Below are 22,312 nucleotides of genomic sequence, written 5' to 3'. Positions count from 1 at the left end.
TCACTTTCCAATTGCATTTGGCAGAATTGTAAGCTGATTGTCGTCTACTTTCAAAGTTGTGAGCCTCTTCAACAGCCCTGCGAAACAGGGAAGGAAGAAGTAACAGTAAAACATTTCACAGTGATCTTTACTTTCTGTAATCCCCCATATCCTTCAAGAAACAGTGATTTCTAATGCTGAATAACCCTGATCTACAGTTTAGAAAACACATGTATATGGGATAGTGCGCAGCCACGCTCTTGTCCCATTGACAATGTGTGTCATCAGACTGAAGCACTGATTGAAGGTTAAGCTGAACTGCAGATAAAATATTAAATGTATTCCTGGAGCCTAGAGAAAAAACCCTGTAAAAAAGAAAGACTAGGATACTACCTGTGCAGCAAGAGCTGTATTTCTGCTGATCTATTAATGTTTCTATTGGATTCAAGTCCCGTTGCCTCGATTAAAAGGTGCTCAGGTCATAACAGGACATGAGGCAAAGCATCTAAAGTTAATGCTGCATTTATAAAGCTTCACAATATGTGAGCATAGACAGGAGACTGGAATCTGACTGAAAACCAGAATCTATCCTGACTGTATTTGCATCTGTGGTTCATTCTTATCGTTAAAAGAGTCATTACACATCTAAGTGTAAGCAGATGCATAACTGGGTAACATTCACCAAGAAGGGAATGAAACTTCCACTTTATCAGGGCAAAACTGCAGAAAACAATAACAAAGACAGAAAAAAGGGGAAAAACATTGCACTGCAGTGCTAGAAACAGAGCTTGAAACAGATTTCCACCTTCTGGAGGTTATTAACACTTCAAAATCTGCTTCTCCTCCTGAAGGAATTCTGCACTGAAATAGCAGGTTTTAAATTATTATTTGCAATTAATGTTGGGAATAATATAAATTAATCACTAATACAGAAAAAATGTATGAGAACTGAAGCAAATGAAAAGTATCATTAAAAGGGATGCTAGAAAATGCAGTATTAAAACGCTTGGCTTTGCTTTGCTGCTGTTAAATCTATTACTACTGAGTGATGAGAATTTGGAAATGAGGACTGAATATATACAATTGCAAGAATGTATAATTCAAAGAGTACACATTTATTCAGGAGCTAAATCTCCTCTAAAAAACAATCTGCATATGCACATCAGAAACCCACATAAAGCAAAACCTCTAGAATTTAGGGTGCAAGGTAGAAGACCAAGATGGAAAAGAGCTGTAAAAGGCATCTAATACCATTCCTGTAGCACAGGAACATTACCTAGCAATACTCTTGGGAATCTTGACTAAGACTGGAGAATTTAAGAGTTCCATGTTCAAAGGGACACACTTAGGAAGGTGAAAAACATGATGTGGTAATGATTTAGTGGCTCATCTGCTGGAAGGTGTAGAAGAAAGACTTCAAGTGTTGCCGAAGAAAACATAAGGGATCAAGACCAATATGAAACATGCAGTTATACAAGGTTAGACACCTACAACCACTCAGCCTCCAGAACTTCTGCATATCCTAAATAACTCAGAAATTCTGTGCATGCAATATAGTCAAAAAAGAAAACCAGTAGTTTGAACTATTTCTCTGCTTGATGCTCTCATATGGAATTGCACTACTGTAACTAAAAGCAGCAATTTCCTCCCAGAGTTTCTTGCTGCTAACATAATCACTATTATACTTACTTTCCGATTCAGATCAGCTCAATTATATCTTTCTTTGCTTATTCTCTTTAAAATAGCAGAGCAGAATAATCAGTTCCTTCTAACCAGGGATTTTTTTCCTCACTTTACAAAATGGTCCTCATGGATGGTCCAGATAGAGATATTTCCAACTCCTTTAGAATTTAATGGCAGTTCTTGTTTCAGCCATTATAAAGTCTCATAAAAAAAGATATAAATTAAATCCTCAACTGTAAAGGATTACAAGAAATCCTCAGCTTTTCTCACCTATGGAGTCTGGCAGTTGCTGCAACATATTGGATGACAACAGGAGATCTTCAAGTCCTTCACATCCTGATATGTCCAAATCCACAGTTTCTATCCTGTTTTTTGACACATCCAGGTACACGAGCTGTTTTAACTTCCCTATAGACTTAATAGCATGTTACAAAGCGTTACTTCAACAGATAGACACTCCATGCCAGCTTCTAAGTTCAATTAAAGACAAGCAATGGTAATACATGGTAATACAGGCTCATATTCAGTTATCTCAGCAGCCTTTTATTTCACTGTCACAGTACGAGTGGTGATCCAACACCCCTCCTGTCCCAACAACTGCAAAAGCAACCATGCCAGACTAAACAACACACACCAAGCTAAATAATGCGTTCCAAATCCATTACATCTGTGCAAGGTTTGAGTTCTCATTCAGCTGTATTCTATCTTCATCTGGACACAGATACAAGGGTGTTTACTCACAAGTCACATCTATTCAGCAGTCCTGAAGAGCACTAAGGCTGGACATGCAGGTAAAGCTCCTTTGCATCAAACTGATTCTCTGAATTTTACAGAACCTAAAACTAGACTGTAGACATTCACAGTTCAATTATGAGGGGTTAACCCCCTTGGTACATGCTTGTGAATAAGTGTTTATCTGTAGCTAGAGCATCAATGAGCAACAGGACAGGAATCATCTCTGCTTCTACAGAGGCAGTTTCGTCTTATCTTTAATCCTAGCTGAGTGTTGTGTAAAGGGAAAATCTCCCTTTCACCCAGCCTTCGCCATTCTATCCATTTTAACAGTTGAACACGACCATTGTTTCTAGCACAGACTATTTAAAAACCTGAATTATCTGCACTGGAAACCTGGCAAATCTCTAAATCTTAAAATCAATTACCACTTGGCATTGCATTTCTGTTTTTAAAAGCCAAATTTCAAGGCTAATATTAACTGCTTTAAACCTCATGTTGTGAGGAAGGCTTTCATAAAACACCATCTAGGATCTACTAGGACCAGGTTCAGGAAACACGAATTCTTCACTGAAATCATTATGCTCCTTGGGATCCAGTTCCATGATCTCCTTGAACTTTTTCACCTCTAAGGACCCTCTCCAGGGATTCTGGCAGCTCAGCAGGACTGTGTTTGGAACACAATTTAGCACTGGATTCATCAACCCATTTCATTGTGAAGGGGAAAGAAACAGAACAATGGTTATAATGTTTGTGCCCACACTCTCTTGTGGATCTGCTGTTCCTTCTGCTCGGTTACACTGCCGCAGCAATACTGCACTGTTGCAGTTCTAGATCTCCAGCCGGTTTCAGTAACAAGAAGTGGTTTCCACATCAGCTTTTCTTTGCAATGACAGAGCACTCAAAGTGGAGATTTGGACAGAGACTGAAAATTATAATTTTCCATGCAAACATCTGCTGAGCACAGAATAAACCCCAAATATAATCCAGTTAAGACAAAACCCAGCCATTGCTCAATGAAAAACATTGAACTGGGATTCACAAATGGTCAAAGGTGAAAAAGGAGATGTTACTTCTTCCAACACCTCGACATGTCAGTGCTAGATCTAGTTCTGCATTCTCCCTGCAGCAATAAATGCACGAAACCCATGATCTGTTGTCACCTGTGTGTTAAAACCCTAATGATGGGGAGCCCCATCTCCAGCCACAGTCACCGTGGGGATTTTAGAGTGACAACCTCAAACAATTCATGGCAACAAAGTTCTACGGTGAGTAGCAACGCCTCAGAAACAGCACTGACAGATAACCATGACCTTAATGTTTGCATTGTAAAATGCCTTTTGTTCCATTTCTAAATGGAGTGCTTTCTAGAGAAACACATCCTGTGCCCCTGCCTCAGAACTGCTTTTAGCTTACTTCAATCTGTACCTACCATCTGTTATTTTTAAGCTTATTTAGATTACTTAATATTTCCTCTTTGTAAAACTCACATGGGTTTTTACAGAAGAGCTAGTTAACACACCGTGATGTGCAAGAAGCAATGACTCCTCACAAAGAAAACCACCTCAGGCTTAAATAAGCCAGGCACATCCCTACTTAGCCACTATCATGTAATAACACAGCATCGAAAAGCTTTTCATATGAACGGCTCTGCTGAGACTTATGTCTTGATAATAATTAATGACTACATGAACCAGGAATATGTACCCACCCAAGCAAATGCATGTGCAGTTGTTCACTGCAAGGTAAACAGTTCATTGGATCAACAATAACTTAATTACATAAAATAAATGTTCATACCCCAGGTAGTACTTGCAAGGAATTGTTGTCCATCCACAACTCCTTTAGATTCTGTATTTGTTCGAGAACCTCAGGCTGAGGAAAAGAATTCAGTGTTACGGACAGTTAAATAAATCACTGCTTTTGTGGTTGAATAGAAATCAATATTGTCTTTTAAAAAAGGATTCCCTCTTCACCTTCCTTTAATTTTTATAGCCCACATCAGACTTTCAGACAGTCAATGCCATGAACATCCTCATTTCATTCCATTTAACCACTGTTACTCTGTTCAAAACTTGGAACATTTAAGAAGCTTTGGAACAGAAATGAACAGAAAGAGCAACTCAGAAGTTCCTGTTCTAAACAGTCTGTTGGCAGCAGGAACAAGCAAATAAGAGAAGTGAGAACTGTAGAGCTGCAGGTACAATGCATAGGAAAGAAAGAGCAAAGCTCATCCTGCAGCACATGTGGAACTGCCTTTTGCACAAGTCATGGTAGCTGAACAGAGTCATGCCGCTGAAAACTTCGTTGGGTTTGATTGAAAACTGCATTTATGTACGATTTGATGGCTGCAAATGTCATTTTTGGTGGTTAAAACAGTGGTATGCAACGATAAAGCCTTAAAATGACAATACTGAACTTTAACTAAGATGCTTTATTCATTTCAACACTCCGGGATGTCAGTGAGAGAAACTGCAAAAGGCAGTTCCCAAAATCATTTCTCACTCATTACAGCTGTGAAATCAGGAGCTATCAGGTCACAATATTTCTGGGTTTCAGCCTCAGCCGTAGTTTCCTTTTTCATGAAACGCTCTTTTCCCAATAAACCAAGACTTCCGATGTTCCTTAGCTGCAAAGTCGCAGAGGACTTTCTTTGGCAGAAACTGATATGAAATACTTCCTTTGCTCTAACCCAGATTCTACCATTTATAAGTCTGTAGTACTATTGCACTGGAATTATTCTAACACAGCTAGAAACAAAAGTATCTTCAGAGAGAGCTCTGATCACCTGTAGTGGCCTAAGTTCCTTGGAAGGATGTAATTCCACAGGAAATATGAGTTTCCAAGTCACACAGTACAGGAAGAACCTTCCCACCCTCAGTTTCCTGTGTTGTCACCTAATCTGCTTCTATTACAAAATGATAAGTCAATAGTTTAAAGATCATTTATTTTGCCTTGGCTGCTTCTATTGAAATGTTGTTCTCCTTCAGTGGTTAAACCCACTTCTGATTTCCAGGCTGAACGGGTTACTGGTCATTTAATACTGTTTGTTCCTGTGATGGTCCATGTCTCTTTATTCCTCTGGGTGTTCACTGACTGAGGTTATTGCACAAAGCCACAATTCCTCTCTCAACTTCAATTTTCTTTTAAATCCCTCTCATTAGACAGACACCCTTCTCAAAGGCAACAGACTACTCCTATGTTGCACTATTACAGTGTGATTGGAAATCTCTTGAGCATTATTATGGTATACCATGCATTATGGTATAGTATTATGGCACCATAATCCAGATGAGATCTCACTGAAGTTTTGGTAAGTGATATTAAAAACTTATTGGTCTGTGTTAGAAATGCTTCTGCTGATGCATTTGTGGAGAGTATTCTCATTTTCCACATAGATTGCTACGAATGGAATGAGAATAGGAATGGAATATAAATAGAATAGACTAGAATAGAAATAGAATACAATAGACTATTCCGGGGACTTATAACAATCATGCAGTCCCACTGCCTGACCAATTCAGAGCTAGCCAGAACTTAAAGGATATTATTATGGTCATTGTCAAATACCTCCTCATCACTGACAGCCCTGGGGCATGAACCAGCTCTCCAGGAAGCCTGTACCAGGGTTCAAGCACCCTCTTAGTAAAGGAACACTTCCCAGTATCAAGCCTGAACTGAAGACTGACATGAATCTTTGGTAAAAGTCTATTACATTTTGTCCTCTTTCCTCTTCCTTTTCTCCCTCCCTTTATCTATTTCCTTTCACAATTTCTCCTAAAGCCTTGCTGCTGAGAGCAGACTCTGGAAACTCTGGGAAGAGCCACCCCAGGCCTCCCCCTCCCTTCAGATCCTGCAGTTGCTGTTTATCCTTTGCCCAGTGCCATTTTTTGACACTTCAAAGAGTGGGAGATCTCAAAACCTTGTCTCTACCTTGTGATTTAATGCTTCGGTTTTCCTGGAGACCTGAGACACAGATTTGCTATTCCTTTCCTTGATTACATTAAACCACTTGAATATGGTTTTCTATTTTGGAAGTGCCAATTTCTATTTTAGGAGCGCATGCCCTGCTCATGAGTTGTATAATCTTATTTCCAGAAAATGAATGAGCAGAATTGCTTCATTTTTGCAATAGCCTTTATTCTTAACCCCCCATGCCCATTGCTCCAGTTAGTCTGGAGGGAGAGCACTGAGGCATCCAGTGCAAAGGGAGGGACTGTTGCAGAAACTCAGCTTTTCCACACCACCACAGTTCATAGAATGGTTTGTGTTGAAGGGACCTTAAAGCTCCTCCAGCTCCAACCCCTGCCACGGGCAGGGACCCCTTCCACTAGAGCAGCTTGCTCAAGGTCTCCCTGGAGCCTCCTCTTCTCCAGGCTGAAGAAGCCTGGAGTTCTAGGTAGTATTTTCCTCCAATAAAAAGAAGGTTTCTATTGAAGCCCAAATCAGGTTTTGAGAATCCAGGAAAACAGGACCCTCCCACCCTTCTCCCTTTAAACTAGTACCACTTTCCTTACGACATTTCTGCAGATTCACGCAGTGCCCTTGCCTCTTTGCCCGTTTTGTTTGTGGCATTTGACTCCAGTTCATACACTGCTGTACCAGCTTCCTGAAAACTGACTCCATCCAGGGAGTCTGGGCCTCACAGCAGAATGGGGCCACCAGCTCCTGACTGATCTCTCTTAGGGGACAGTATGGTACAATGAAAAAATGTCGAATGATGATGAAGTCATTTAAAACAAAGACTACCCCTGAAGAAGACACACTGAATTCAGAAAGCATATATAGATATAAATGTATAAAATACTTATATAATAATACATATACAATATATATTTTTTTCTTACAATCAAAATTCCGAACATCACTTCTGAAAGTTTTATTCTATTTAACTATGCAAAAGATCTCTAGCTTTAATTAAAACTCTGAGTTAAACAAATCAATCTCCTACCCAGCTGTATAAACTAGTTAATGTTAATGGGGTTATAACCATAATGGTAGAAGATAGCGCACTGCCTATAAACCAGATGTAGACACTTTCCTATAGCTTTCTACTGTTAGATGAACTTTCAAAAGTTGTTTGAAGTGAAATTACCCTCATTTTAATTAAAGCTACAGGAGCTATCACCCTCCTAAAGCTGTCGCCCTTGATTTAGCAGCACTGGCTTTACTTCTATGGTTCTGAAGGAAAGGTGGTTGGGCTCACAGGGTTTCTCAGTCACTGGACAGGTTGGTGGTGGGTAAGGCACACATAGGCATTAATTTCCATCACCATCAGTGCAACAGCGAGTGCCACAGTGTTCATTTGTTGTCTTACAGGAGCAAGTCCTAAACAGCACAAGCAGCAACTGCTCTCAACAAGGACAAGGCACCAGTTTTCTGAGTTTTATGTTCTTTTAGCAGATTTAGAGCTCCTGCAGGTGAAGTCAGTGAGCTCTCCTGAAAAACAGGCACATTTTAAGACAGTTTAAGCACCCTCACACTGTTTCTGACAAGTGCCAACTCCTATAGGTGCAATAGAAACATACCTAAAGGGAACAGCGACCCGTTTGTTTTCTATACTGACAGTAGACAAAACTCCTGAAAGCTGTTAAATCTCAGGGAACCCAATTCTCACCTTAGAGGTGAGGTAGGGACAGAACTGCTTTTGGAGTCCAACATTTACTCCTGCTAATATTTACAAGACATACTGACAGATACTAAGAAATTACTACATAATGCCACAAGCATTTACACTGGGATCATCAGGTCACCCCACACTGAAGTATTCCAGCAATAGCGACCAGCTCAGAGAATCATCACCTTGATCTGAACTGCAGAAGCTTGACATAGGTGAAGCACATTCTGTTACCAGCATTCACCTCATGAACTATGATAAGTCTTCTTTCTACAAGGAAATGTGGCCATAGCATGCGGCTATGCTACACAATGCCTTTAAGTAAAGGTTTAATGGCCCCCCCACCCCGAACACCCAAACCACACAAACTTCCCATTAAGGACTGCTGCATTTCTTACCAGTTCAGAGAATTCATTATTGCCCAGATCAAGCCTCTCCAGCTGAGTCAGTTTGTGCATTGACCTGTAAGAGATGAGGAAATATCCAAGGTGAAATTTTTACTTGCAAAATGTCAATCAGACTGGTCAGATAAAACCAAAGCTCAAGTGATACTGTTATTGCAAGAAGAATGCCATCAGTTTGATGCAGATGCAAATGAGAACAACATGCTTCATTCTAGAAACATTAGCTATAGCTCCTGAAACTTAGCCAGGACCCCTTCCAAGAGGCAACGTGGCTTCCCTCCTATGGGTCAAGTTCAATTTAATGAATTACTGCTTTTGTTTGCATGAGCAACGCTGGAACAGGGCATTACCTTTAATTTCTCTTTAAGCCCTGCTAGGCCAATACACTCCGACCACCACACTGGATTGCGGTCGTGGAAAAAGAGGATAAAAATAACAGCATAATTTAGCATTAACTGCAGCAGTGGGTTCAGAGGCTTTCTGAAGTAATCAGAGTTGTTCCTAATCAAAGATTAGCATAGGCTTAATTGACATGATCTAAAATACCAACCTGCAATTTATAGCAGAAGCAAAACTGATTATCCAAGACACTGTGGCTAAAAACCCAGCCCTGTTTGAACACTGAAATCAGGGGGAAATGGGGCTCTGCTGGGGCTGGCTGCAGAGCACGGCTGCACATTTATGACAATTCCAATTTTACTTTCAATTATCTAAAATAGGAAAAAGAAGTCGCAGAAAGAGAAGCGCTGTTCTTCAATAACAGAGCGAAGGACTTGTTGTTGGACATGTTAGTAAAATACAGACCCATGCAGATAAACAAATAATCCACCCTTAAGGTGAAGAAGTTACATATTGCATCGGATTTCTTTAATTAAACAGACTCGGGTCACGCTGAGTGACCTGCTGCACTTCTTCACTTCCAGTGTATCTGCAAGGAATGGATCTTGGGCTCTCCAGCCAGGATGAGGCACCAGACGTGGCTCTGTCCTTTACAGAAAGTAATGATCCGTGCAGAGAAGCTGCCTCTCTGGTTCAGTGGTCAGCTATCTGCCTAAGGACTGAGGAATCCCTTACGGATTTCTTTGGTGCCTTCTGTGTTACTGTGCTCCTATTCTAACCTATTGGGCTTTCTGAAACATTCTTCTCAGTGGTCACCTTTCTATTTGCCCGTTATTGCTCTTTTCTTGTCCAGGTTTGCCCGGTCTCAGTTTCCTACCAAGCCTCTGAAATCTATTTGGCAACTAAGTTATTCCTGCTGATCAGTTGGTGTTTTGGAAACATCTAGAAAGAGTCAAAGTGTACTTCCAGAATCATTCCATCTTCCTATGCTGACACTCACCCGAACATGAATTCATGATAACTTTGCTTTTTAGTGCTTTCTGACAGCCCTCCTATGCCATACTCATATTCATGGTTGCATATGGTTTCTTTGTATTTTTCGTTTTCCTGCCCCACTCTTTTCCAGTGTATCTTCCAACCTATTTGATCCACGTTCACAGGTCCTTTTTAGACAACAGAACAACAGATACTTTTTACTTGTTTGATAAAATGAAAGGGAGCTGCCCACAAGCCTCCCAAGGGCTGAGCACTTGCTTTAAAATGAAGTGAAAAAGCAACAACAACCTTTTGGCTATAAGGTACAAACCACAGCGTTGTGGTTTAAGCCTAGAGGATGAAGGGGGTGATCCTGGTGCTTCTCTGAGACAATATTTACCAATAGAGCTGTGATCAGATCACAGAATCACAGAATAGTTAGGGTTGGAAAGGACCTGAATATCATCAGTTCCAACCCCCTGCCATGGGCAGGGACACCTCACACTAAACCATCTCACCCAAGGCTCTGTCCAACCTGGCCTTGAACACTGTCAGGGATGGAGCATTCACAACCTCCCTGGGCAACCCATTCCAGTGCCTCACCACCCTCACAGGAAAGAATTTCCTCCTTAGAGCCAATCTAAACTTCCCCTGTTTCAGTTTGAACCCGTTACCCCTTGTCCTGTCACTACAGTCCCTAATGAAGAGTCCCTCCCCAGCATCCCTATAGGCCCCCTTCAGATACACTGGAAGCTGCTCTGAGGTCTCCACACAGCTTCTCTTCTCCAGGCTGAACAGCCCCAGCTTTCTCATCCTGAATTTATATATATATATTTCTATATACTCTACATGGACCATTTTAGTGTTATAGATCTTGATTCATGCTCCCCAGTTCCCAGCCTGTTTCTTACTCCATTGTGGTTTTTTACAGCATTTACTTATTCCTGTTATAAAACCAGAAGGAAAAATAAAAACATTTTCTCTTTCACTGGCAAGCCCTTGGTCTGCAGCAGTGTCTGGGAGGGTGGGAGCCAGGCAAGATAACTGAGCATTCCACCAGCACAGGAGAGGAGGATGATGCAGAGAGATAATGAAGTCACCTGCACAAAGCGAACGTTTCACACTCTCCCCCAAATGATTCCATTTTATGTTATAATCTCCATTAAAGTAATAGTGAAAAATGTTTTTAACCCCTCTGGTGCTCAAATGCACTGCACTTCTCTTTGGAAATGCTTTGCAAAAGCTGAGTGAGGTGTTAACGCATCCAGGCAACACACTTAAGCCAGCTCACCTACCCTCCTGTTCTCCTTAATAGCACATATATCCCTAAAACATCTACCTTTTGTCTAACTTACTCCTCCTAAACCTTTCACCACTGTCTCAACTGATCTGTCATTTATCTAGTTCAGACTTCTGACACTTAGATACAAGTTGTAAATATCACACACAGATATGAAAATTAATTGAACTCCGTGGAGTAAGTAACTATACTTGTAACTCCAAAAGCATTGACTATGGGCCCGCTGGTTAACATATGGGATCTCACTGACTGTAGAAGAGCTCCTGTGTGCACTCCATGGCAGTGAGTGTTGCCAAGCCCGGCCTCCAGAGCTTCCTCAAAATGATTCCACTTTTACTTATCCACAGTTTACCAGTTACTGTTCTGGAAATCAGAGTATTTTTGTTTAAAACACACCAGAAACACGTTCCAGCCTGGGAGCGCCGCAAGTTTATAGGGCATCACACACGCAGATGTTCCAAGTTTCTCCAGTTACATTAACTGTACACACACAGTGCTCAAAGCTCTCACAATTATAAACCAGGAAACGTGCTGCATGTTTTTAACAGCTGGTACAAAGCTTTCTCTCACAGGCAGGACTATGCATTCTGCACTAAAGTCCATAGAGGCTTCTAGTGATGACAACTCCCCAGGTGATCCTAAACCCCAAGCACAAGAGTGGAGATACCTAAACAGCAGTGCCCCATTGTCATTCACACATGAAATCACTCTTTATACAGAGCAGGAATCATGTATTTTGGAATGTGAAACACTGAAATGCTTCAAAACCTAATAATAATCAAAGTTACAATTGGGTCAGTAAAGACTTGTGGATGTCACACTGTGTTCTACCTTTGAGCAAAGCTTCTGCTTTAGAACGTCTGGTTTGTACCACTGTAAGCAACTTTTAAATACCACTTCCCGTAATTTCCATCAGAAACTCAAACGTTTGTATGGGGGCAGATTAATTTTGGCTGGCTGGCACTACATCAAAGATAAATCACACTGCCCAAGGTACACAGGGGAATAGTAGCTGACGTTTTTCATTAACCGGTGATATTTTTATCACTTTCATGTAATTAATCGTATTTTTCTTATGGAGAGATTCATTATAATTTTTTTTATGTAGGGTCATTTTGTAAAGGTGGAACAGGACAGGTGCAATCATGGGTAATGTTCAGTTAAATATTCACTGCTTAAATGATGTAATGTAAGGTAACTAATGCACTAATAAAACCTGCAGCCCAAAATTTCACATAAACCTTTCTCCGTATTGCATTCAATCTATTCTGCGATTCATAAAGAACTGCAGGAGTTACAGAGACAAAAATCACAGAATCCCAGCCTGGTTTGGGTTGGAAGGGACCTTAAAGCTCATCCAGTCCCAGCCCCCTGCCACGGGCAGGGACCCCTTCCACTAGAGCAGCTTGCTCCAAGCCCCTGTGTCCAACCTGGCCTTGAACACTGCCAGGGATGGGGCAGCCACAGCTTCTCTGGGCACCCTGTGCCAGCGCCTCAGCACCCTCCCAGGGAAGAGCTTCTGCCTAAGAGCTCATCTCAAGTCTCCCCTCTGGCAGCTTAAAGCCATTCCCCTTGGCCTGTCCCTACATCCCTTGTCCCAAGCCCCTCTCCAGCTTTCCTGCAGCCCCTTCAGGCACTGGAGCTGCTCTCAGGTCTCCCCTTCAGGAGCCTTCTCTTCTCCAGGCTGAACAAGTGTGATTCTGGGCTGCTGAACCGGACCTCATGGTCGGTTTCCAATAAGGGGAATAAGTTTTTGAGTATTTTACAAACAATAATGGAACATGGTTCTCAAATGCATGAAAATCAGCCTCAATTACTTAGGGAGACTACTACATACTGTGTGAAAATGAACCTTGCTCGCAACAATTTTGCAACATTCACACGCCATAAAGCATAACTCCCATGATACAGCTCAGTGGCATTCCTTACAAGTCATGGTAATCACATACACTGCCTAATACAACTTCCTCATGTTTTTCATGCTTGTTTTTTGCTGCCTTATTTAGAAGATGCTTATCTACACATTGAAAACACTCCAACTAACTTGGAACATGCCTTGGCTTAGAGATTCTGCCAGAACAAACAAGTCAACTGCCATATATTCTGTTAAGGAAATCACGGTATTCCCATCAAAACCCTGGCCAGCTTTCTGACAGACAGGAGGTGATGATGACATGCAAGTTTATCCAAACCTCCTTTCACAAACTTCCAGCCACATCTGCATTATTCCCACATCTGAACTGTATTCATAAATAACACAAACACCTCTAATAGGTGAGAAGCCACTGTATCAGACACAGGTAGATTTACACAGGGGTAAGTACAATCTCACACTGCTAATCCATGCCTGCTTCTCACATGGCGTACTTCTAAGGGAGGACTGAGGAAGTTACAACAGTTACACACTGTGTCCTGGGCAGCAACACACAAAACTGCGTCTCCATTTGAGCTCGGGATAAATGGATACCATCATTTTCTGAAGAAACGAAAAGCAAATCAAGGCAAATATGCTGCCCTGTTCACTTCAAATAGTATCTTCTCACACTTCCGTTGTACACAGTCTCCTTTACTTCAAAGTCATTAAAACATCACATCCAGGAGCCTCTTCCGCTTTCAGTATTTTAAACCTTGCAATGTACCTTTAACTTCACTAATGAATCAGTTTGGAAGGTACATTGTGCTATTAATGTTAGTAATATACCTGTTGCGGAGTAGTTAAATCTCAACCAGGGCTAAAGCATTACATGATAGAATCACGTAAATCTCAAAATAACTCATATAGTTTCTAGAATATAAAACATGTACAGTGTGAAGTGAAGGGCGAAAAGTATAAATTAATCTGTCATAAAGTATTGAACCTAAACATTATACAAGCTTCAAAATAACAGAGTCTGCTTAAAACCTGAGTTTGAGGGTACAAAATGCTGTTACCCATGGACTGAAACGTAACAGAGAAAGTATCTAAAATTATGTACATAATATATATCCTAATGCCCATCCATCTTTAACTCTCACAGTTAATAGCCATTTCAACTTTTAACTGTATTGAAGGACTTAAGGACTTGAAGATCTTCAGGACTGAAGAACTGCAGCACCCATGCACACATCGGAGAACATAGCAGAGACCCCAGAATGATGCCCAAAGCAGTTCTGCGTCTGAAGACCAAGTAAGTCCAGCAGCTCTTTATTGGTCAGTTGTGGCAGTGCTACTCTTGGAAGGCCTTATTAACTAACAGAGAGAGGTGAGGAGCAGAGTCTGCACAGCATCACTGCCGTGCAACATGTGGGGTTGCACACAGTGTCCCCTGGGTTGAGCACAGGGGAAACCACCCATCACGCTCACCCATATCAAACCCTCTGGGACTAAGAGGCCCCCTCCATCAGCCTTTGCATACCAGAGTTCTTTGGTCTTGTAACATAGCTTGGGAGAACTACCTCAACACAGTCTACTCATGCTGATGCTCTTCATGCTGCCACTTCTGGTGCTTCACAGACACATCTTTACATGGAAGCTGGGAATCAAGCTCTTGTGTGATTCAGTCATAAGAAAAACACAGGGACACCTGATTTGGGGGAAAAAAAATGTTTGTGTGCAAAGTGGAAAGATTTCAAAACCACACCATGACCTCAAACACTGCCTTCCACACAGGATCCTAAATTCCCTTCTGCTTTATTCCTGCTGGAAACCCATCAGATCCCTAGAATTAATCCCTAAGTTCAGGACCCAGTTATGAATCATTCTACAGATGGAACAGTTTGCTCAACGGATGGCAGAAAAAGGTGGTATCTTCACAGTTTTGACCCTCATTCACACACAGATTTCTCTCCCAGCACAGTTTTCAGAGCTTTGGGGAAGAACATTCGGAATCTCAGTTCAGATCTACTTCTGCCTAACTGATTACACACATAAACAGAACACAGCTATTGCTGCTGCTGTGTAACAGCAGGAGGATGGGTTGGGATGGAGTCATTGGTGTGATGATCAGTACATGATGTGTACGGTACTTCTGTACATTACCTTATGACTGTTTTCTGGAATACCAGAGGAATATCATCCGTCACGTACACATTCACAGCGTGACCCTGAAACGTCCCACCTATGATCACTTCCCGAAGGATCCTTTGATATAGAAAACCGAAAATTGCCACCTAACATTTGGTGTTTTCTCTTTCATAATGCTCACCTCAGAAAAACCTGGAGGATTGCCATCCATAGCGTAACGAGGAGTTACCTGCCCACTTGCAGGATTAAATGGCCTCAACTTAACTACAGCCCCTTTTCCAGACAGTAACGTGTGTTCCTTAACCTCATATCCACTGTAAAATGCTGATTTCAATGGACAACTTGAAGATGAAAAATTCAAAGTTGTAATATTTTGAAGTATATCTAGTTCAAAGCATTCAAAGTACCAGCACCAGCAATATATATTATGATCGATAATATTCCCTGGGCGCAGTGTGAGTCCCAGGGTAAACATCCCCCCGGCAGTCACTAAGCCTCGGAGGCAAATTCCCATCTATTAAAGTGGTTCTGCTGAGATCAAGGATTTTGTTGTCATTTGTCTGCATGTGGGCAGAGAAACACAAGTGGATCAGTAACAGAGGAGACACACTGAGAGCACAAACTGCTCCATGTTCTGGGACAGACACACTATTCAATAACTGGGGACGCACCAGGACTCAGCAGGAGTGACTGTGCCATTCACTGCCACAAAAGCCCCCTTGTGCTTTTGCTTACAAGGTTCAGTATTTGGTAAACGAGGCATTTGACACCTTATATTTTGTTTATGGGACAATAATACAGTGGGAAGGAACCAGCCACAGCAGTGCTGACCAACTCAAACAAATCACTAAATCAATGCAAAATGAGTCGCACTTGGGATCTGGGTCCTCACCACCTTGAAGATGAGCAGAAGCAGACGTTTCCCACTACTAAAAGCTGACTAAAAATAACCCATGTTTCACCAGGATATACCATATGTTATTCAAATCCCTAAAGAATTCAGCACATGCTTTATACCCTCATGTACTAGTTTTACATGGAACGAATGAACATAAATTAAAGAGACTGAAAATGCTGTTTGGGCTCTGCTTCCCCATTTACTTTGCCAGAGAGGAGGAAGAAGACCTAAATTAAGATGCTGAACTAATTAACAGGATGAGCCAAGCTCAAATGGTGTTAAGGAATATCCAATGACTAAAAGTTAACTGAATCAGGTAGCCCAAAAACCAAAAGAATTTTACTTTCAACACAGATTTCTAACTTAGCAGTCCTTTTGATTACTCTTCCTACCAAAATATGACCTAAAGACATCACGAACACTATCAAAACCAGGACTATTTCTAAAGGCAAAGCCAGAGAAATTAAATGTGCATGTGCTAGAAAAAGACAAGGAGGAATTTGAGATGAAAAATGTCATGACTCAGTAACTAAGCACATATTAACTGAGGAAGAAGGATGGAAGCAGTCAGAGATAGCATGGAGCATCTCAGAAAATGAAAAACCAGAAGGACAGCCCCTGTTGTCACATGTAAAGTATCCTTATGCAGTTACACCACCTCTGAAGAATGGTTGGCTGCTTGATAGGTGATCTCCAGCAGTTTTAGCTGTAGAAGTGCAGTTTGTAAGACCTAGATGATCTCTACACACTGAAACGGGCACAGGATGGAAAAGCCACACATGCTGAAAAGCCACATATGTCTACAAACATAGGTCAATAGGAAATACAAAGGTTAATAGCTCATGAAAGACCTCACTGACCAGCTACAGGAAGATGTAACTGCTAAAGAACGTGTGACCACTGTGATTCCCTCAGACATCTGCATTCTGCAGTTTCAAAAGCCATTGTCAATCACATTTTATATGTGTCAGAACATAAGCAGCTGGGAGGCATCGAGTTTGGCTTGATCATTTTCCTGCTGACATAAATAAACCACCTGCCGCGGCTGCAGGCACTGCTCCTCACTTTGATAAGGATGGCAACAACTGCAAACATCATTCTACCGGTGTTCAGCTCAGCACCATCCATCCCTACTCCAACAGCCCACTAAAGGGCAAATGCGCTGTCCCAGGGCATCAGGCTGAGCCATACCTCGGAGGTAACACGGGGAGGGATGCTCAGTGCAGGGAGTGCAGGCACTCAGGGGAGGTGTGAGTTGTGCCCAAGTCAGCTCTGCAGCAGCTCTGCAGCAGAGGAACACGTGCTTTGAGGAGTCTTCTGTTCCAGCTGGGGAAAAGAAAAGGTCTCCAACAGCGAGGGCAGGTAAAACCCCATCTGCTCCCAGTGCATTCCAGAAGTCATCTCCTATTGAATTCCTCTCAGTCCGGGTTGTGTGCAGGCAGTTTCACTCTGTAGGTACTTCATTTTAAACCAAGGAAAATTAAAAGGTGTTCTGAGCATACCAAGTGATTTCCATGTGCACCATAAACTAGGAAAGCAGAGCATAAAGTCTAAGTGTAACCGAACCAGACCTCATTAATACCAGTCAGAGGGAATCCTGTTTAGCTCCTGCTGTTCTGGGAGGAGCTCAGTGTTCTGGGATAATTAAGAACAAAATGAGAGTGAGTTCGGATGATTCTCCATGTTATAAATGTTCTCCCCTCCCACCACTTTGTGCTATGAAGTCTTTATCTGAAATTCATCCTAATGAGCAGACAGAAACCCTCCTGAAAAAAGAAATCACCTCTGCATCCCTTAAATGGGAATTGTAAGGAAGCAAATAAGTGATAATTCAAAGTACTTGGTGTACGAAACAGGCCTGGACACGTTCTCTGCTGCGTCTTCCCTTTGCCCATCTGACACATTAAAGCTATGCAGCGTGAACACCACCAGATAAGAAGCACTAATTGCAGCTTGAGCAACGTGAGGATGATCCGAGCTGGCAGAAGCGCCTCTGGTGTCTGCTCACTGTGATTCCAGCTGCACCTTCCCTCAGGGTGTCCCTCACTGGAGATACAGCCAAAAAAATGCCACCCCTGCCTTTAGACATGAATAATGAAGGCAATTTCTCAGACCACTCTGACCCATCTTGTATGCTGGAAAAGCATTCTTAAAACATGAAAACAATATAACACATTTTCCTGCATCTTCTCGCAGCAGCAAATACATTCAGCTCAAAAAGCCTGAAGGGACAACATGTAATAGTGGTTGCTTATTAAAATATTGGCAATATTCTACGAATGTAGTGCCAAAGTAGTAAGTCTTGTGGAATATGATTTAATAAACTCAGCCAGAGCTGGTATTTGAAGAAAACAGGCCACGAGGAATGATGAAAATATTTGGAATGTCAAAGTGTGGGAAGGAGTTTACATCTTCGTAGTAAGTGAGAAGGAAAGTGGAACAGCATTTCAGACAGCAGCAGCCTAAAGCCAGGCTTTCAAACCTGCTTTTAGATGCCTCTGGACAGCTTCTCAGCTGATATAAAGTGTTCCACTGACTTCAACACACTTAAGCCAGCCTGCAATGTTTGCAAATCTACTTCCTAAACCAGATCTGAGGATCTTAGAAACACAAGCCAAGGGGACCAATGTTCTTAAGTCACAAGAATGCTTTTTATACCAGGTTAATGGCATCAGTTTTATTCAGCAAATTCTGCGCAGGGTGCCCAGAGAAGCTGTGGCTGCCCCATCCCTTCAGTGTTCAAGGCCAGGTTGGACACAGGGGCTTGAAGCATCCTGCTCTAGTGGAAGGGGTCCCTGTCTGTGGCAGGGGTTGGAACTGGATGAACTCCGAGGCCTCTCCCAACTCAAACCATTCTGGGATCCTATGATTCTAGGATTTTGACCTTTCTGAGGTCTCAAATCTTGTGTCAGTATCTTGGCTCACTCCTGTGAGACGGGACTCCAGAAGGAAGCAGGGCTCTACCCTCTGCCTTTCAGCACTGCAAACCCTGAGAAATGTTCATACTTATCTCAAAAAGCCAATGCAAAGTGGTACTGAAATAGGGAATAAGGACAAAATAACTGCACTTGACTCTTTCAGACAACAGTTTGATACATCACCAAAGATGCTTTAAGTGACATACATATCCCAGTTTTACACCAAAATCATTATTCCAGAGAACTGTCAGCGTTCAACACACACAGCACCTACACAAGAAGTGATTCACCTGCAATATTCTGCCTGCTTTCTCCACTTGGAATAAAGCCCCAGGTACAGAAAGGTGCAAGAATTATCACTGTACTGGTTTAGATACTTCCATTCTGCAAACTTAACCTCTGCAGAACATCTACTGTTATATCTATTCTGGCAAGGAAGAACCTAGCCTACTTCCCTTTATATTGGTTTAAAACCAAATTACTATGTGCTGTTTATACAGGGGTTCTGCTGCTGCTTAGAAACCTTGATCCTTTGAGTCTCCTTACACACAGTATAACCACTTTTAACAAATAACTAGCACAAGTAAGAGTTACAAGTAATTTAAACCCCACGCATTATGACAAATACAAGAAGAGCAGGACAATCTCTACGACTCCATCTTGTTTCCATCCCCTTTGCTGACAGGTATTTTGCGGTTGTGGATAACTGGCATATGAATGTTAGAGCTTAGTAGTGGAATCAGTTCAAAGTTTGGCATTCCCAGAGCAGCATTTAATAGTCTGGCTTATTTCACAGGTGTGAAAGAGTTACCGTAAGGGCAGGCAGATGGCTGAGGAGTGAAAGAAATCACAACGCAGGACTCATTTAGCAGGCTTGTAAAATAAAATACATACACAAATAAATAAATTGTCCAGGGGGAAAAGGAACCTGTTCACTGCCCAGCACCACTTTATAAAGCTTCTACTTCCTGTGGTTCTATCTCTAAATTTTGGAGGAAAGACAGACATGGAAAGACAGAATGTTAGAGATAAATGTCAAATTTCCACATTATATTTACAGAATAAAAAGTACACTTGGAATTTAAAGGAGAGAAAAAAATCCATTTTGTGAAATTCCCTAAGAGTAAAGTCTTCTGGGTGAAAACCAGGATTCTCCATTTCCCAGCTTTTGTTATCCAACTGTGAAGCCAAACCAGATACTATCATTGTATATGAACAAATATATTGTTTTCAATATATCTGTTCATTAGCCAGAAGGAAAACATTTAATGGATGGCATCTTTCTTGTTTCCATTTCTCTTTGAAATATGTTTCATGGCAAATTTTAGATGAGACGGACCCTTTGTGCTTTCAAATGGTTGGAAGAAAATGTATCCAGATGCATCAAGACAGTCCAGCATTGATAGTAAAATACTACACAAGATAGGAAGCTTTCTTTTGCATAGAGTTTTAGAGAACCACTCCTGTGGAACTGAAGGCACAGAAGCACTGTTGTAAAGTAGATAGAGGCAATTAAAACCCTGAGATTCATTATGACTTGATGTATTTGAAGAAAAAAAAGCAAACTAGAAGGTTACAGACAACAGCTAAGTCTCAACAAGGGTTTTTCCAGTGCTGAATTTGACAGCAAACATAATTGGCAGCAATTCTCAGAAATGAGACTGTGTGGCTAAAACATATTGCCTCTATTTTCACATAGCTGTATTTTATTGCAATCAAAGCCTAAAACTGTGCAATCAAGAATAAAACACATTGATTTATCTTTTAAGCCTGAAAACACATCAATATGAAATGGCTATTTGAACGAAAGGACTAAAACCCCAAACCACCCTCTCATCATCATCATCACGTCCATAAAGTCCCTTTATTCCTGACTCTAACCAGGAGTAGGATGACAGGTATGGAATATTTGAGCAATCATCTTCATCATCATCATGTCAATAAAGTCCCTTTATTCCTGACTCTCACCAGGAGTAGGATGACAGGTATGGAATATTTGGGCAATGCAAGAAGACTTCACTAAAGCAATCCCAAACCAAGGGGACAGAGAGGTTACGAGAAAATCAGTACCTATCAGAAATGTATGGATTTAAAACAACAAAGAACAACAGAACACTGCAGGCAAGCACGTTCAAAGGACTATTATCAGTGCTTATCAATGCAGTCTTATGATGCAGAACAGGAGCTTGGGGACAGGAGGAGGGTGACTGGTGGGCAGGGCCATGGGATGCTCACGCCCAGTGTGCTTGGGACCTTCCAGGCCAGCTCCTTCAGTAGCCATGAGATAGGAGCAGCCCCCATGGTTGGTTCCCCCACCTCCTGCCTCCCCTCTGCCCCCAGCAGACCCACCCCATACAGGAATAGAGCCCCAAGTGCTGCTTTGGTCCTTTAGCAAAATGGAGAGGGATGTTCTTCAGTCCTCAGACGAGGAGGGAGAAGGGACTGAGGAGTCTGGTACTTTGGAAACTTCTCCCTCCTGCCCCTCAGGGCCAGCTTACCTGTGTTTGTTACTCTGCTATGACCATGCACAAGAAACCATTCTCTTCCAAGGTGCCTACACATCGACTGTGTGTGCAGAGACAAACACCAACCCATCTCCTCTCAACTTCTGTCTTCTTAGATTAAGGAACACTTTATTTTTAGGGCCCTTCTATATAATACAGTCTGCAGTCATCATTTTTCCTACCAGGTTAGGACCTTCTGTAGCTGTTCCCCATCCTTGTTTCATCTGGAGCTTTTCCAAATGAAGTTTCCCTTGTTTTTTATACGATGCCACAAAAACTTCTTTGTCTCCAGTGAAAATACTTCGACAAAGACCATTTGGCACTCTCATGACTCTATTAGAACAATGACTCAGACATTTTACATCCTACTAATACACTCGTGTCTCTCTCTTCCAGGGTGATTTCTGATTGAAGAACTCGTGATTTATAATATCAATTCCTATTAGTCCCTCAGTACATGACCTTGTGCACTGTACTACTAAATATCACACAGTTTTAATTGCTCTCCTCTTCAGAATTACATTGTTCTTCCGTTTTTAGAGGCTGTACTCGAGAACTTGATCTACAACTCGTACTCCTCACAAAGCAAATTAATTCTGAGCAGGAGCTGAAGACCAAGAGAAACATTTTCCCCTAATGTTAGCTGGTAGGACCTGATCTCTTTGGCAACATCCCTGCTGTACATCATTTCCTAACAGCACGGTGCTGCACAAAAACAACAGCCCTAATACCTATTGTCAGGAAAAGCAAAGATGAGATGAGAAGCCCCAGCTTCAGTGGGAGAGCAGTGAGTCATTAGGACGAGTACCACACATACAAATCTCTTCTCAGCAACTACCAGCACCCCAGCTCCTCAGCCACAAGTCACTCACCATATACAAATGTGGTTTGCTGCAGTTGTTTGATATCACAGATCTCCCTGAACCCTGAGATAGGCTGAGGAAGTTGGGGCTCCTCAGC

At 41.8% G+C, this 22,312-nt stretch overlaps 1 protein-coding gene across 8 annotated transcripts in view; it reads right to left on the bottom strand.

Annotated features, from left to right (window-relative positions):
• LRRC7 (leucine rich repeat containing 7) overlaps nucleotides 1–22,312 on the bottom strand; it is a 92,884-nt gene that overhangs the window by 51,669 nt on the left and 18,903 nt on the right. For 7 of the 8 annotated variants that reach the window (XM_057397183.1, XM_057397188.1, XM_057397190.1 and 4 more), the window contains exons 6-9: nucleotides 8,410–8,473; nucleotides 4,195–4,269; nucleotides 1,933–2,077; nucleotides 5–77 (exon numbers count right to left, since the gene is read on the bottom strand). In XM_057397183.1, coding sequence (XP_057253166.1) covers nucleotides 5–77; nucleotides 1,933–2,077; nucleotides 4,195–4,269; nucleotides 8,410–8,473 — 357 coding nt within the window. Of the gene's footprint in view, nucleotides 1–4; nucleotides 78–1,932; nucleotides 2,078–4,194; nucleotides 4,270–8,409; nucleotides 8,474–22,312 lie in introns of those variants that run through there. The other variant, XM_057397189.1, reaches the window with a different exon arrangement.

Source organism: Pezoporus wallicus, unplaced genomic scaffold (genome assembly GCF_028554395.1).
Source record: "Pezoporus wallicus isolate ANWC-B61680 ecotype Strahan unplaced genomic scaffold, APGP_CSIRO_Pwel_v1 contig_13313, whole genome shotgun sequence".
Taxonomy (NCBI): domain Eukaryota; kingdom Metazoa; phylum Chordata; class Aves; order Psittaciformes; family Psittacidae; genus Pezoporus; species Pezoporus wallicus.
Note: the sequence above shows the minus strand (reverse complement) of the source record. Positions and strands in the feature narration are given on the sequence as shown.